Consider the following 17261-nt stretch of genomic DNA (forward strand, 5'->3'; position numbering starts at 1 on the left):
CTACCTAATCAAACCACGTTGAGGCGCTAAAGGAGAGGTTTCCCCTTCACGCCAAACAATTAATACAGTACGTCACAGAGCTCCAGCGGTTTGCAAAATCGATGATACAGGTTAGTACAGGGCCGGCCCAGGGCATTTGGGGGCCCTAAGCAAAATAATGCCAAGGGGCCCATACTTTCGGCCCACGATTTCTTCACAGTGTACTGTGAAACCCATACATGCAATGCAACCCATACGTCCATATTTTGTTTATTAATCAGATCTTGTTGCACTGCATACTTCAAACTTATCACCCCAAATGATTGTCAGTACTTACAGTAAATGGCTTCTAAAAGAGGGAAAGAAAGAAGTTAAGGAAGAACTTTTATTTTTTTAAGCTTGTAATCAAGTATCAAAACTCACAAATTCAAGGATAAATTCTCTTCGACATATTCGTGCATCTATTTTCCAAGCAAGTTTGAGCACCAATCATCGCAAAGCAGGTTCAACGTCACTCCCCAGGTTGCCAGATTGTAATGACAAGAAAATGGATGTTTGCATAGATAAACGGCAATGCGCGCCACATTATTTACGAAGCTCTATTAACAACGCATAAAATGAGGTTACCAGATTGGGGCCCCCTAGTGGTCAGGGGCCCTAAGCAGCTGCATAGTCTGCGTATAGGCTGGGCCGGCCTTGGGTTAGTAAATTGTACAGATTACCTTTATGGGACTCAAGAGCGAATATTTTGATGGTCATGGAGGTTTTGTCTTCGTGTTGACATCAAGTCTTGGTCTTCGCCATTTGCAAAATCTACAAGTTGAAATTTCCATGATTTTATAGGTGCCTTTTAAGGAGTTCAGTGGTTCTGCACTAAAGTTAAAATAAATAAAATGTGCAGCACATTGACAATAACAGAGCATTTAAGGTCGATTAACAGTTAACAATATGAGCAAGTGGGCTAAATTTAATGACTGATGGGGTGAATACACATAATAATGAGAATTTGCTTACATTACCAAATGGGCCTACTCTGAGTTCAAGGGTGCAATGGCTTATGAGTGGGGCTGTTCCCACAAAGCTTCTGTGATTTTACCAGGACATTTATTTTATTTACAGTTTTGTACGGCAGTGCAATACCATTTCAAGTTGTCATCTACAGATTTCCTTTGTACTAACCCTTATTTTGATACCCCTAATGAAGCACTGAATATTATTGTATCATTTGCATATATTTACATGTATTATTTCAGAGATTTTCTCTGAGGTGCATACTAAAATAAGACTGGGGGTTGGGTAGTGGCTAATTTCCCACATAATACCCCACGACCTCCCCCTTGGAGTGAATTTATTTCAACCCCCTACTCTTTCAACAACTGAGGAGAGTTGAGGTGGGGGTTTCTCTCCCTACACCCCCCCTCTCTCTCACTCTCTCTCTCTGACACACTCTGTTGTGGAGTTTTCCGGAATGACGCCACCGCCAGTGCTTGAGATGGACGCACACACACATGAGCAGCAGCAGGCGCAGGAGCAGCAGCGATATGGTTGATCAGCACCGACTGCTACAGCTCCGTCTGTGAGCCCAAGTCAGGACTAATTATCTGTCAATGCAGGCCGCCCGTGCATCTTCTCGGGCGGTGGGACGCGGCGTAAAGATCCGCGAACAAGTCTTCCCCGACGGCCCATGGGCTGCGTGCTGCATTTTGCCGCAAAGTAGTTGGCCGACTTGTCGCAGTGGAAGAGCGTGCTCTTGCGTGGACAACCATACACAAGGGGAACAATAGTCTTCCACAACAGAAGTATAACCAGGTCAGTAGTCGCTGTTGCATTTTAGTTTTTGTCCATTCTTCATTCATTGTTTTGACCCCGCTTGTGGAAAAGGACAAACGGAATACCTGAACGTATCACCTGTCATTGCATGTACGTTTTTAGTAGTACACAACAGTGCACTCTTGTTCGAAACCACTCTACAATGAAGTGACAATATACTGTGTTATTACGTGTGCACACGTTTTAGAGTACAGTCATAACGAGTTTTGGATGTTGTCCCGCATCTGTTCTTCCATTCGGAGAACATAGCAGATCAAAGTCGATACAATCCGCGCACGACGTCCCGCGGCCACGTAAACTTTACTATGCCCTGTTTGGTTCACCTTTTCCCGGATAGTTGCGTCAGGAAACCACGGGGAGATAGCGAAAACAGCCGGAAACGCAGGGCCTGGAATGTGGTCGAGGAATCGCTTGACATGCTCAGTCAGTCGTGAACCAACAGCACAGTCTGTTTCATGAAGTGAATGCTGATTGCCAGCCGCTATCACGTCGACCTTTTACGGGCTCTTTCGCTTGCGTGACAGCGGTGGTCCCAAAGAAGAGTCCCTTCACCTGAAGTGAGGGGAAAACCTACCAGTTAGCCTTGGGAGAATGCGGCTAAAGTATGTATTCACTTTCCAAGCGGCCTGTCTCTTAAGTCGATTAATTATTTAGATAAATCTCAATGTGTGGCGCTTTCGTCAATACAGTGTCCTTTGCGCTAGTGCGAGAGGACAGAACCTGTTAATAATGCAACTTTATGGTGCAGTTTAGCCTGTATTTAATTCAGCTGGATGATTCAACATGCATGTGTTTTGCCTAGGGTCAATATAACTATGAAGTGCCTCTTGTGTCTCATCAAATTTACTCATTCGTCATAAATATGTGTCAGAATAATAAACTCTGAGCTTTGAGCCAGACATTTGCTCACATATCAGTGCAGTATTTTTTTAGTCCCCCGAAAGTTATATAATGAAAGTCATATTCATAATGTATAGGCCTCTTACATTTGTTATGGTCATATTGTACGTTGTGCATGTGCTGCCTTCTCCACTCTGTCATTATGGGGAATGCCCGCACCCTGTATGTTTTTAGTGATATACTACTGGTCAGCATTTTGTCCTTTTTCAATGAAGGTTGGAACAGTGATTAGTTTCAGGGTAAATATTTACAGTTATGTTTTACAATTTTCAACTTTTGATGTCTGTAATTTTGTGTTTTCAAACTGAATCCATGGTAGGGCAATTGACTATTTTTAGGTAATGAAAAGAAAACACCTGGAAATGCTAATTTTTCAATGCCATTGACGAGGCTTAGACGTCCAATCTATTTTGACTAAGAAACTGGGACAACAAGCCCCATATATGGTAGCCAGTGAGTTCGATGACTGCCCTAAACAGGGCTAAAATGCTCACTGTCAGATGTGACATATTTATGTCACACTGCTGTTGCCATAGTGTGCACTTCCTGTGGGTGTGGTATTACAGTATAAAAGGAATCTCTGTGATCTGTTGGTGACACATATGCTGAGAAGCAGACTGAATAAAGAAGTGTTGTTCCATTCAAGTCTCGGCCTTACATGTACTCAGATTAAGGAAGTACATAAATGTCTCATATAAACACCTTGACCAATCGGATTCACCTGGATCGTATTGTATTTTTGATCGGATTTAGTGGTGTTACCAGGATGCCAGGTGTGGTTGGTCATTAGTCTTACCTGGAGGGGTAAAAAAACAACAACAAAAAAAGCTACAATGCTAAAGTAGGTCGAAATCCAGCGTAGGGTTACTGCACCTTAAAATATATTTTGTTTTCTCCTTGAGATAACTGTTGTTGTGATTTGGTCTAAACTAGAGCTGAAACGAATACTCGAGCAACTCAAGTAACTCGAGTTTAAAAACTGATCCGAGTAATTTTATTCACCTCGAGGAATCGTTTAATTTTGCCAGCTCTAAGCATCACGGTTTGCCCGGACTATATATTTTTTTATAAGATCTAAAAGTTTTTCGAGTGAAAGCAGTGAATTGGTCTTTTTGTTTATTCCAGTCACACCTGAGAGGCAATTGTTGGCTGTTTTCAACAATGTACATCGGAAATAAAGACATTGATTGACTGAAAAGGGTTCAATATTAGATAAAATGTTTTGTTTTCTCATGTATATTTATAATTGCTCTTTACCTAAAAAATATATGTTTTATCCGATTACTCGATTAATCGATAAGATTTTCAGTCGATTACTCGATTACTAAAATATTCGATAGCTGCAGCTCTAGTCTAAACAAATAAAAGTTGATTTTATTTTATTTCACTTAGAACACATCCATAACTGAACAGTATGGACATGCAGGTGACAATGTATTTTTTTTAGGTAACCTATTTTGGTTCCTCCCCTATGAGCTCAATTTGACCCCCTTAGAATGCTTCAAAATGCTCGAAAATCGGCAGGCAGGTCAAGACAGGTGCAATCTCTGATACCATGTAAAGCCAAATTCCAAATAAACTATGTAGCGCCCCCTAGCAGCCATTCTTTGTCCGGCTGACGCTTTGAGCCCTACTTTGACCCCCTCAGAATGCTTCAAAACTCACCAAACTCAACAGCCAGGTGAACACTGGTGAAAACTTTGATTAAAAAAATAAATAAATAAAAAATAAAAATATGCGTAAATGTGTGTAGCGCCCCCTAGAAACAAAACCAACATTTCATTTCATTTTATTTTTTTTCTAAGGTGAAAGAGGAGGTAACAACGCAAAGGTTAAAACTTAGAACACATCAGTACTATATGAATGGGTTACCATAAGCGGTGCCCAGACTGCCGTTAGTACTACATCCAGTTTTCTTTGGGTGGGCAGAGCGTATCCGTGGGCAGTGCCCCCCCCTCTGGTAACGCCGCTGATCGGATTTTAAGAGGTAGTCTACGCCGATTGATAAATCACTCCATGCTCCAAGTGAACTACTAAGTGGAGTGGATTGGGTTTATAGAGAGGTCTGTGCGTTTTGCGCATGTGTGCATACTACGTAAAAGCACGTGGGTGAAGCAGGAAGTGCACCTCTTCTTCTCTTCTGCTGCTTTCATGTGATGTCGTAATTATGGTAAATACAACTTGCCAAGTGGAAAATAGCATGTGAACACTCCCTCAATTCGTATTTTCTACTGGAAAAACTGAAATTTTATTACGATACCCAAGTTTCCCAGATGGGACGCCCGAAACTTCTCAAAATAGTGGAGCGCAAATAAGAAGTTGTGAATAGTAAGAAAGTATAAGATTTTTCAGAAGATTTATTGTCACTTTGCATGTTTTTTTCTTTTACGTCAGCATCAGAATGTAGTGTATATATTTATAAAACTCTTTATTTTTTATTTTTTTGACCAAGTGGTTGCTAAAACGTTCAGTTTCAAACATAAACTTAGCGTTTGCATTTTGATGCAATCTCTTCTTATTTTAGTCGATCAATTATTAGGTATAAAACCCTTTTGGCCACGAAACAAACCGAAATGAAATCCTTGTCTGCTATGTTTTTCTTTGCTACGACAACAAAAGCACACGAACAGGACAAACTCGTAACTACGAATAGGCAAGTGGTAAGGATCAACTTTCCCAGAGCATGTGAAGGCAGCAATATACATTACCCTGGTAATACACCAGGCACGTTTGTGGTGCGTCATAGTTGCGTCAACGCACCACTGACGTTCGCCCTCATTCCACAGGACGTGTTTTATGAGCAGAGCGTCTTTGGAGTGACTCAATCGCTTCACGCGAGGATTGCAAGATCGCGCGAGTGTAGCAGGAATTTAAACATAATAATACAACACCCATTTGCCTTTCAGACCCCGCGTATTGGTCAGCTCCTGTGCTAAAGACAAAATCGCAATGACAAAGATTTTAACATGTATTTTAATGAAATGCCTCAATGAATCAGTTTTTTTCTTATGAAAGGTTTTAAAAAGCTTTATAATTTTCTCAAGTTAAAGCGCCACGCAGAAATCGATCAAATTAATTGCATATTATTTTGGAAATTTACTGGATCCACTGCATTTGTAAACGAGTGGCTTCCGGTCTGCCTCATCCTACCTTGTTGAATTGATGCAGGAGGGTCTCGTCTCTCGTCAAATAATACACTCTCTGCCGTTCCTTTCAATTGCGACGCATTGAACCGCTTCTACAACGCGGCCGCACTGCGACTGGTGTGCACACGCTGCTTGACTTTAACGACTGCGTTTCACTGCGTTGAATTGGCGGCAACGCTGACGCGCCGTAGACGTGCCTGGTGTATTACTTGGCTTAAGAGGTAGGGGCAGAGAGTAACGTAATGCGCAAGTCAAAAAGAGCAATACAGTTGGTGTCAGATGGGGCCACGCAAACACAGATTGAATGTGAATCTCTTTTCTTAACCTTCATAAATACAGATCTAATCCTCTTCACTTAATCCGATTGATTTCAATCGGATTGAGAAAAACTACCCATGTAAACATACTCGTTGTGAAATGTCAATTCGTATAAAAACCTTTCAGAAATTTGAAATATCTTTGTAGACATTACATAGTCAGCTTCAGCTAATTGAATCATGATGCAGAGTTAAGGTCAACCTTGGATTTATTATGTGCAAATGATAACAAAATACTGTATGTGCACCCTGTCAGCAAGTTCACATATTTAAGTGTTTGTATGTATATTTTCTCATTAGCAATATTCTAGCTTAACACCTTTCTAATAATAGAATTAATTTAAAAACAGCATGCAATCATAGATTCTTTTTACTGGAATCAGGCTCTTCTCAAGGGCACATTATGATAATATTACTAGTAAATATGACCATTTTACAAGACCAAAACATCTTTGTTTCAAACAGGGTTTCAGGCCAATCTGTGTTTTGTTTGGCATAAGTCATGCATTCTAATTTAATAATTAAACCAAAAATTCAAATTTGCAGATTTGTACAACTAACATGCCAGCATTGGAGACAGAGAAGGTAAAAATTTGACTCATATTACTTTCTAGAACGATTTAACGCAATGTGATATGATGCGGAAGCACATGTATTTTTTTCTAGTGATAATTTCACAATATCAGTGGGTTTACCTCAGAACCCACACAAGTCTTTATGAAATAACATTGGCGAACGTTTGATTAAATATTTTGGTGATGATTTTATTTGTGTCCTTAAATGCATCAAACTGTCTTAATGCACTTTGCCTGATCTCAAGCTGACAACTCTCTCAAACAATCATGACTCCCTTAAATGACAATGTAATTCATTTATTAACGGAGGATTTGGGTGATGAAACATAAAAAATGATGTGTAAAATATGGCTCTTGCTGGAATATCTGCTATTGTGTCAGTGAGTGCATCGTTGGTCAGTTGTGACAAGCCCTGTTCTGGTTTCTGTTAAGGGCCTGTTCTCTCTGTCTATTTCTATGCGAGTGCACACATTCTTGTACCAATAAAAAAAATCCTACTTGTGCCAGGCACAGGAAAAAAATTATACCTGACTAAAACTTTTATTATGGGCCCTATCAGTATGTCAGATTTGCAGCCAAAACAGTTCCTATTATACCTGACTAAAACTTTTATTATGGGCCCTATCAGTGTGTCAGATATGCAGCCAAAACAGTTCCTATTTTGCCTCATTAGCCTGCCTTGGGGGCAGAGGATTGCCACATTGGCAAGGATCATGTTCTGCAATATTCGATATGCATGTGTCTATATGTTTATGCATAGTAAGACGGGTGATATGGTTGGTGATGTGACGCACTTCACAAAGAGAAACTGTGGTTTCAGTATGGGCCTGTAACCTAGCAACACAAATGGTGACAGTTCTGAATAAATCTGCCTGAGTTTGTCCACAGCAATCCTCACACGTGTGACTTTACCTCACCTCTGTCCTGCCACAACCCAGCAAGTTCCCTCCTGCGAAGTCGATGACACACACATGCTTGCGGGGAATAACAGACATCTGAACAATACAGGGCAAAGTTGTTGACAATTTTATTTCACCTTTGAGATAATTAACCTTCAAACCTTTGCTCACCTCTTTTTTAAAATTTGTTTTTCCCTCCTTTGCAGCACACGTACTACATGTATTCCAAAACAATGTGTTATGTACTTTTCAAGCTAAGTGTCAAAATCATGTACAGGGCACAGGATGTTAGCCAGAATGCATCATCTGGTGTGGCCACCGGCATTACCCACCCCCTCATCCCATTAGTCTGAGTTACAGTATAATGGTTTTGCATGTGGCCAGTGTGTGTGGCCTGTACATGCTGCAGCATTAAGCCACATATACTGTACTGTACCTGCACACACAGTGGAGGGGCCTGTGCTGCTCTGTTTACCGACTCAAAAAAACCCCTCACTGGCAGATCTACAAACTGGTATGGTACAGATTTTCATGGATGGATTACTAAAATTAATAATAACACTTCTATATAAATGATAACAGTTATTTTAAATACTGTATCAACTGTTTTCTTATGCCTTTTTATTATATTACATGTACTTCAGACCATTTTGGTCATTCTATTCATCTTGGAATCTAAATTTGTGAATGCCTGTTATATGAAATTATACCCTAATGAATTTATATGAACTGCAGTTCAAATAGAGTCCTCCTTCCATTCCTGGTGATGCAAATTCACCATATAAGATGAAGACTAAAGAATTACCACTATTGGTGTCAGCTTTAATGCTAATATCATATTTATATTCATGGCAATTTGGGGATGATGGTGTAGTTCCATGAGGAGAACCTAATCTCTTTGTTTGAATAATATCGGCCAGGAAAATGTGCAAATGAAGGGGGAGGGACCCAAATTAATCCATGGGCAACATGAATTGATTTATTTTTCACTCTTTAGGTCTTCTGAATCTGAAGTCTTCTCATATTCATTTTTGGAATAGCAGCTATGTACATACAGTACAACTGGGGTGCTAGCAATTGTTAGCTTAAAGCACCATATTGTGAAAACTGTCACTTGTCATAATAGCGGCTCATAGTATTAGAATCCCCTCAAAGAACTGGGTGTCTCTAATGGGCCTGAAAGACATAGCCTGAAGAAATGAATAGCTTTTGTTCTATCTTCTGAGGATGGATAGGCAGTGTGTGCTCCTACTTGTGTGCTTTGTTGTGTGGGGGGTGAGCGTGCGTGTGTGTCCATGTGTGTCATCTGCCGAGCACTTATGGATGAGATAGAAGTGCAGGAAGTGGAGTAGATACAAAAAAAAAAATCTGCCGCAGCAGCATCTAGCTCCAGGCTGGAGGGTCAGAATATAGCGAAACGGCACTCGTAAATTCACATGACATTAATATTATTTGTTCAATTACTGTATTTCCAGGAGATGGTGTACAGTCTCGCACAACAGAACTGCCAAATTATATATTTGTCTTCTCTCATCACTATCCTCTTAAACAGTTAACCATTCAGTGATGCATATTCCTACTAGGACAGCAAAGTCGGACTTTTGAGTAACTGAAGTTGTACAATCATTAAGCACGAATGGAAAATAATTTCATCTACAAAGAAGCTTCAACAATTAGTTTCCTCTATTCCTAAACACAATAGGGAAAGGTGATGTAATAGAGTGGGAAACATGCCCCGGCCTGAGCCTTTATGAAAAGTGGCTCAAGTTAAATGTTTTAATAATGTGCCATGACTACAATAAAAACTAATATAGTTCATTAGTTTGAGCATTGTAATGCCTTGCTTTTGTAATTAATTAAATTGAAAATACTGTGATTGGAAAGGATTTGCAAATCACTGATTGATGTTGTTATTCTCATTTTAGAGACTGTCCGAACCTTATTTAAATTTAGGTTGGCAGTTTTTTTTAATTTTCTGTAGTGTCTGCTTGAGCTAGTTTACTGTTTTTGATTAAAGGAATAGGATGGAAAAATGGAAAATTTAAATTTTTCTTTACAAGCAGATTCAGTTATTGATGGAATAAATAATCCAGAGATGCATTAGTAAATTAATAATTATTTTCAGTTACAATTTAAACAGTTCACCATAATCTTAAAATTTAGAATTACATTTTAAAAAGTAATGAAATATACATTATTAATACAGTACCTCTGATTTATTTTCCAAAGCCACCAGCAGCTGCAGCAGAGGGATTAATGAGCCTCTTGCTGCTCTGGAACAGCAGGATGCCAACCCGTGACCTAAAGGAACATAGAAGAAAAAAACCTTTTGCATACCCTTTGCTTTCCTTCACAATATACCTTGTGACTTGAGATCTGAAAACGTCTTACTAAGAGAACACAAGCCTTTTATGCACCTACGTGTCCTTCTAGTTCAATTTAACTGATACACTACATTGCATCCAGGGTGAAGGGGCCACTAAAGTTACTAACTTGTGTGATATGAATTATTTTGGAGGAGTCCAATAAACTCTTTTTATTCATTTTAAGTCCCATTTTCAGCTAAACAACATTGTTTCCACTCTCCAAACAATGCATTGAGTAACATTTCATCAAATTGGAAGGCCAGATCTTTATTGACTCTTTCAATCGGAACAGTGTCAAAAGTATACTTGAGGATGGCACCCTCAAGTGGAAACAAGAATCCCCTGCAATCTCGTGCATGCAACTCAAAACACAAATATCCATCCATTCTCTAGTTAAGGTTGTATGTGTGCTTAGCCTATTCGACTGAACTTGGGTCAGAGACCAAGGGATACACCCTTGAATAGTCCTTGGCCAGTCACAGGACAAACAAATATTTACCCTCACATTCACACCTCTAGAGTCTTCAATTAACCTGCCATGCATGTTGTTCGAATATGATAGTAAACCAGATGTCCTGACCTCTCAGAAGCCATGGCACCCACATACAAATAGAACTACGGCATATGACAGCATTTGTTACAATTCTTAAAGTATTACCCTTCTCTCTAGACTGGGAATACAGCACAGTATCTCTCTACTGAAATTGCTGAAATTTTGTGCGTTTGCTACAGTTTGATTGGACAAACTTGTAAAAATACTTCTTTGGTGTCGTACACAAATGCAGGAATAATGCTTGAAACACGTTTCTCATATAGATTAATATGCGCAATTTATGTTTTAAACCCTCGCCACACTATAGTCTTTTCTTGCATATTGTTCAGTTGCTATTTTTGTTTGTTGAAGTTTGTGCAGGCTAGTTTGTTTTTTTGTGACACCTCACAAATTTTTCTGAGGAATGCATTTTTGAGCTCGTTTTTGTTTTTCTTAATGGCCTTAATAACACTGGTGATGTGCAAGTGTCGATTATAGCTATTCCTCGAGAAGGCAGATTTTATTTTAGCATCTACATTAGTTGCAACCTTGCCATTATTTTTTCTCTGTTGCACTATCTCTGCCAGACTGTGTTTATCATCTGCAATGCTTGCACGTGGGGTACATAACAATGAGAACGAGCGATGTTGAATGAGCAAACATAATAATCGAGAGAAGCAGAAGCTGCACAGCATTATATTCACCATACAATGAAGACTAATGGCAGTATTCACTTATAGTCTTAATGCACTCAGCAGGTATGAATATATCATGATGATGGTTTCCTCTCCTTCTCAGATCTCTGGGTGCCGGCATTGCACCTAAGAACATGGACCGGATGAAGATAATCAAACGGAGGCTGTCCATGTCTTTACGCAGTGCTCGACCCGTTGATGACTCTCTATCTGAATTGGCTGAGCAGATGGCTTTGGATGAGCCATCAATAACCCGGGATAATGGTGAGATTCACGCACACATGCAGACTCACATGCACACAGACTTCCCCACCAAGCAGTCCAGTTCAGTTAAACTGGGTTTGGGATTGTGGTATATGAGGTTTACACAAGGGCGTAGGTTTGGTCTCAATATTGGTAGGGACGATATAACAGCATAACCTCCATGTACACTTTTTGCTTGAGACTTGACATTAATAAGGCCAAGCAGATTGGGTGAACGGCAGTCAGGCTAAATTATTGATGCAAAATAAATCAATACAAATTTATTTAACTTCCACACTGCAAATTTATAACGTCTTAATCTGATCACTTTTCTTTATTTCTAGTCAAATAATTTTCTTCATCTTGTTTTGAGTGTTAAAGGCTGGATAACAGATTAATGCGTCATATTCTTCCACTTTAAGTAAATATTACTACAGTATTTGTTCTTACTGAGGCCATACAACTAAAAGTTGGTCATTTGTTTTTAACAAAATCAAGAAAAAAATGCTGTCTAATAATGTTTTGAACACTATCTATTCTTGAATTAAGAACATTTCTGACAAGTAAGTTTAAAATTTTTTTTTTTTTTTTATATTATATATACAAACGTTTTACTTAAAATAAGTCTGTTGAGCTTTTTTTCAGCTAGGTATTTTTCTTATTTCAAGAAATCTAAGTGAGTAAAATTTACTTGAAGCACTAGCAGATAATTTCACTTATTTCTAGTAGATTTACAATGAAAACAAGGGAATTTAAGTTTTTTTGTTTTTGTTTTTGTTTTTTTCTCTGTTTTAAGAAGGTGGGGTTTTGCAGTGCATATGTATTGGTTTCAGTGGTACACCGTTCGATTCAAACCTTTGTTTTCGAAAACTACTAAAGAAACATTTTGAAAACTTCCTGAATAAGTGTCTGGATTTTATAAACACATTTAGATTTCAATATTTAAACGCAGAGGTGGGTAGAGTAGCCAAAAATTTTACTCAAGAAAGAGTAGCGTTACTTCAAAATAATATTACTCAAGTAAGAGTAAAATTAGTCATCCAAAAATTGTATTCAAGTACAAGTAAACAAGTATACAGTGAAAAGAATACTCAAGTAAGAATAACATTTTGAGTAACTGCTTATTTTTGTTTAATTTTTTTTTTTTTAAACAATCGTATATGAACCGTTGTTATAATGATACTGGACAATAACACATTACATAACCACATTAAGCCAAAGAAATACCAAAAAAAAAAAAAAAAAAAATCATTGAATGCCAAATTAGAGAAAAAAACAAAACAAAACATAAATGAGGCATTATTCGTCCAAAGAGCATTAGAGCCCTCTAGTGGAGAAAATAGTTCCTCGTTTGAATAGTGAAGAGTTCCTTCGTAATTAATATTTAAAAAATTAAAAGGAGCATACTGTATATCCGGTTTTCCTTGGTCAATCAGTGCCAAATAAAAACTGGGAGAGAGCTTGAAATCCGCACTTTCGAGTCATGTTGAGAGCAGCGCTCAGTATCAAATAATTCATTTTTTATGTTGCTAAAGACACCACATGATTGAGCAGGCTGGCGTGAAGCTAGAACTGCAAGCTTGCGTCTGATTGGTATAATGGAGTCATGTGATTATTTTTGCGACGTCTCATTGGTGAAATCGGTAGAGCTACTTGCTACCACTACAGCTGCTACAGCTACTCAGCATTGCTGGCAAAAAATAATAATCTAATTAATCTAATGATCGCTTGTTTGTTTAGCACCTTTGGATAACTTTGAGAGTCCAGCTGAATGTAAAAGAATGCTTATTTACCACCACAAAAGCTTCGGGAGCAAAATAGTATCAGGGTGAAAAATTTGACAGAACACCGGCTGTGAAAACGTGTTTGAATGTAAGGGGGGTTCAAGTCGTCAGCCAATCAAACTTGCGTTTGAGGGAGAAAAATGGACTAGCACATTCAGCAAGTGAAGAGGGGTCAATATAAGTCTGAACATATTGAAAGTACTGTAATTTACTTAATAATGGTAGGGTTAATTCCATCCTTAACATGGGAAGACGATTTAAATGACCTATATCATTGAGGTCATTATATAATGCAAATAAGGTTGCGTAAAGGTTGGTGGGGACAATTTAAGCATCCTGAAAAGTTGGTAGTGTTATGTCCCTACTGTCCCTATGCAAACCTACGCCCTTGGGTTTACAAATAACAGAGCGGCAACCATTAATATTGTCACTTTGTTATTACAAGAAAGGAAAATTTAAGTTTGAGACCAATCAGCAAACTGGAGGTAAGTAATACAGTATACAAAATACGACTGCACAGTTGCAGGTAGTATTCCAATAGATCTGTATCAAAATGTCCAACAGTAGTACAAGGAACTTTCACACAATTTGACATTAAAATCAACACAATTGAACTGAACCAAATCGAATCAAACTATACAGTTGGTGAAAAAGGTCCGTAATTACATATTTTCTTTCATTTCAAGTCTTATCTACACATTTGAAGTAAAATAAAGTATATAAATAAAACAAACTATTGGTGTAAGTGAACACGCCAATGTAACATTTTTTCCCCATTTGATTTTGTTTGCATTTGTATGCAAGACCTTGTCTCAGCTTTTCTCATTCACGACATCTTAACCATCATCCATCACCTCACTGACGCCTCTACAATTTTCGTAGTTGGGCAGGTCATCAAGACTGAAAAAGAACTGTGTGCCTCATGCACTCATGTTATGCTTGTCCAAATTTTAAGCATAACGAAAGCTGTAGTGGTAATAGCTGTTGTCATCTACATTTTAAAGAACTGTACTTGCATCAGGCGTTAACGTCACCTGAGACAGTGGGTGTGTGTACAGGATATGTACTTGGGGTGTGACAATATATCGATAAGGGGATATATTGCAATGCTTTTTATACACATTAGGGATGTCCCGATCCAGGTTTTTGCATTTCCGATCCGATACCGATATTGTTTTGCACTTCCGATCCGATACCGATACTGGCCGATACCGATGCCGGCCTATCTGAGCATGTGTTAAAGTTTAAAGTTATTTAGCCTCCTTACTTAGTTGTCAGACTCATGTTGAAAAAGGTTTTAGTACTCTTGATAACAACTAGCCAGCTGAATTAGGTGAGTTTGAATAACACACAACGGTTGGTAACAAGAAACTGACCTGTTTATTCAGTGACAAACACAAAACATTATAAATAACAAACAGAAATGGCATAGTCAGTCAGTAAAACGTGCAAATAATATTGTATAGTGTCTTAAAAAAGCAAAACACACAAACAACCTCAGTGGAAAATCCCACAAACCCCCAAAGCTATTAGATGCTTTTAATGTTTCGTGCATTAGTTACAAAAATTGTATAAAAAGCCTCTCAGGTTTAAATAAAGGACTATTTCAGTATCAAGTTAACATTTTAAAACAGTAAATAAAATACTCAAGTCCCCATTCTGTATCAGCAGCTTTAAACTACATTAAATTCATTTAATTTTGCGAGTCAACTGTTAAAGTTGTTAAAATTGCTCCCTTTATTCCATAATTTCCCTTCTGTCTACTTTCGACATGTGAAAGTTTTAAAACTGTTTTGAAGATAGATTCAAGTCATGATTTGGCCGATTTAGGAGTATTTTAGATAAAAAGTTAATTAGGTTCGCTTGGAAGGTTCACAACAGCCTACTAGGGAAGTCACCTGCTTTAAGATGGCGGCTGTTTACTAACGCAACTAGTTTTCAATACTTCAATGTTGCTAACGCCGTCGAGTCTGTCTTTTTGCATCTAGTTATATATACATATGATATCTATTATCTACAGTAAAACGATGTTGATGTAGTTTGTAGCGGCTGTCAGCAGCAGTCAGGTATTCTTGTGTTTTTTATCCAGCGGCATGAGTTGAGCTAAAGCCGTGAGTTGAGCAATGGCATTACCCGGGTCCATGACAAGCATGATGTTTACTCTCGGGACGCAATGTGGTTTGTTTCTCATTGCGTCCCGTGTATTAGTTCCGTTTTACTTGACATATTACAATAATCGGAATTTGGATGTTTGTGAATCGTTCTCGAATCTTCCACAGCCGAAACCCTCAAGGATGTAATGACGGCTGGGCATGTTGCACCGTGGTTCTAAGTGTTGGATGGTGCGTCTTTACTCACGAGAGATAATGGCTCGTCTCCCAGAATGAATTCTTCGGCAATGACTCTTGTTATTCCCTGGGCTTTGGGACTGTTGAGTGCCAGTTTGTCACGCATAGGAAAAATTTCTGCCAGTGTTAGTTCCGTAGGACCTTTCTTTTTGTCTTCGGTTTTCTTAACATACTTCTTATATTGTTTGTGGTGGTATTTCGCTAAATGCTTGATTAGGTTGGTTGTATTAAAACTTCTTACAGCTTTACAACCACGCTTGACTTTATTGTAGCATATGTTGCACTCTGCCTCTTCGTCTTTGTCGTCCTTTAAGGTGAAATGATCCCACACAGCTGACATTTTTACCGTTAAAGTCTCTCCGTAAATTGGGAGACAGTAATGTAGTGTGTTGAAGGTGTGCCGTAAAATGCGGACCGGGTTTTAGGGAAACCGAAGCAAAAGCTGGAATGGATTATGTAAATCGGTGCGCTGGAAAACCCAGACCGGACTTTCAAAGAAAACTGGATCGGAAGTCTGGATCGGAATTTTTCCGTGTTGGCCGATCCGATACCGATGGCCATTTTTTTTGCCCATGTCGGCGTCCGATCCGATATTTTCTCTAATATTACACATAGGTTATTGATATGCTCCCGCCAAGAATTGATATATCATTATCGATTATATTTATTATTACTATATCAATATATACAGTATATACTGTAAATATATACTGTATAGTAGACGGGTCCATCGCATAATGGTTAATTTTCAAAGTTTTTGAATTTCTCCACCACAAGGCTATTTTTGGTCGTCTTTGGGTACAAGACATGTGAGAAGTTTGGTGCCATTATAACGCAAAATGAAAACAGAAATACGCGGTTTGACGACTTACAAACACACAAAGAAATTCGCGGTTTATTCATTTCGGATCACTTTTTCGGTTCATTGTGGGAAAGCAATAGGGAAAAACCATTAAGCAGGGCGCAGACAGTAATTGCTTGAGAGTTCATCGGTGACGGTTATCCCTCACTCTGGGGGCAACGCATTGAGAGCGGTCACTCGTGCACAACTTGAGGGCTTGGGCGTTGACACTAAGACGTTTTTTGACAGATTGTCTGCGAACGTGCAGAAAATAAACAAATTGTTTACTTTTCCATTTAGAAATATCGTAATTTTCGGACTATAGGACTCTTTTTCCTCATTCTGAATCCTGCGGTTTATAGTCAAGTGTGGCTTCTTTGTTGATTTATTTGGGTTAATAGATAACACATTATTTGACAGCGGCCTTATAAGACCGTCATAATTATGACATGACACTGTCATGGGCATTAATGAATGCTTATGATAGATGTCATTAAGTGTCATCTGGCAAATTTGTCACTAACTCCATTTATGTTCAGCTTGGATCTTTACATCCATTTCAAAGTGTGAAGCTGAAGCCCCCCTAAAATAGGCCTACAACGCCACTGGTTTCCACAGTCAAGTGATTTCTTTTTTTCTTCTCAGCAAGTGATAAAACAAGCATCAACATTTCCGTGTGCATTTATTGCCCTTTCTTTTTCAGGAAACATGATGGCTGCACTGCAATTTGTTAATATTCAACGAGAGTTATTTTTGCAAGAAAAAAAATTGCAACCTTTGCAATAAAAAAAAAATGGCAACCTTTC

At 38.6% G+C, this 17261-nt stretch overlaps 1 protein-coding gene across 6 annotated transcripts in view; it reads left to right on the forward strand.

Annotated features, from left to right (window-relative positions):
* Positions 1 to 1444: 1444 nt before the first annotated feature.
* Positions 1445 to 17261, forward strand: part of LOC130931926 (cyclin-dependent kinase 17-like) — a 62715-nt gene continuing 46898 nt past the window's right edge. Inside the window, exons 1-2 of one of the 6 annotated variants that reach the window (XM_057861166.1) lie at positions 1445 to 1788; positions 11343 to 11503. In XM_057861166.1, coding sequence (XP_057717149.1) covers positions 11374 to 11503 — 130 coding nt within the window. In that variant the 5' untranslated portion in view covers positions 1445 to 1788; positions 11343 to 11373. Of the gene's footprint in view, positions 1789 to 1857; positions 2412 to 11342; positions 11504 to 17261 lie in introns of those variants that run through there. The other 5 variants (XM_057861158.1, XM_057861175.1, XM_057861185.1 and 2 more) reach the window with 5 other exon arrangements.

The sequence above is a fragment of the Corythoichthys intestinalis genome, chromosome 2 (assembly GCF_030265065.1).
Source record: "Corythoichthys intestinalis isolate RoL2023-P3 chromosome 2, ASM3026506v1, whole genome shotgun sequence".
Classification (NCBI taxonomy): Eukaryota; Metazoa; Chordata; class Actinopteri; order Syngnathiformes; family Syngnathidae; genus Corythoichthys; species Corythoichthys intestinalis.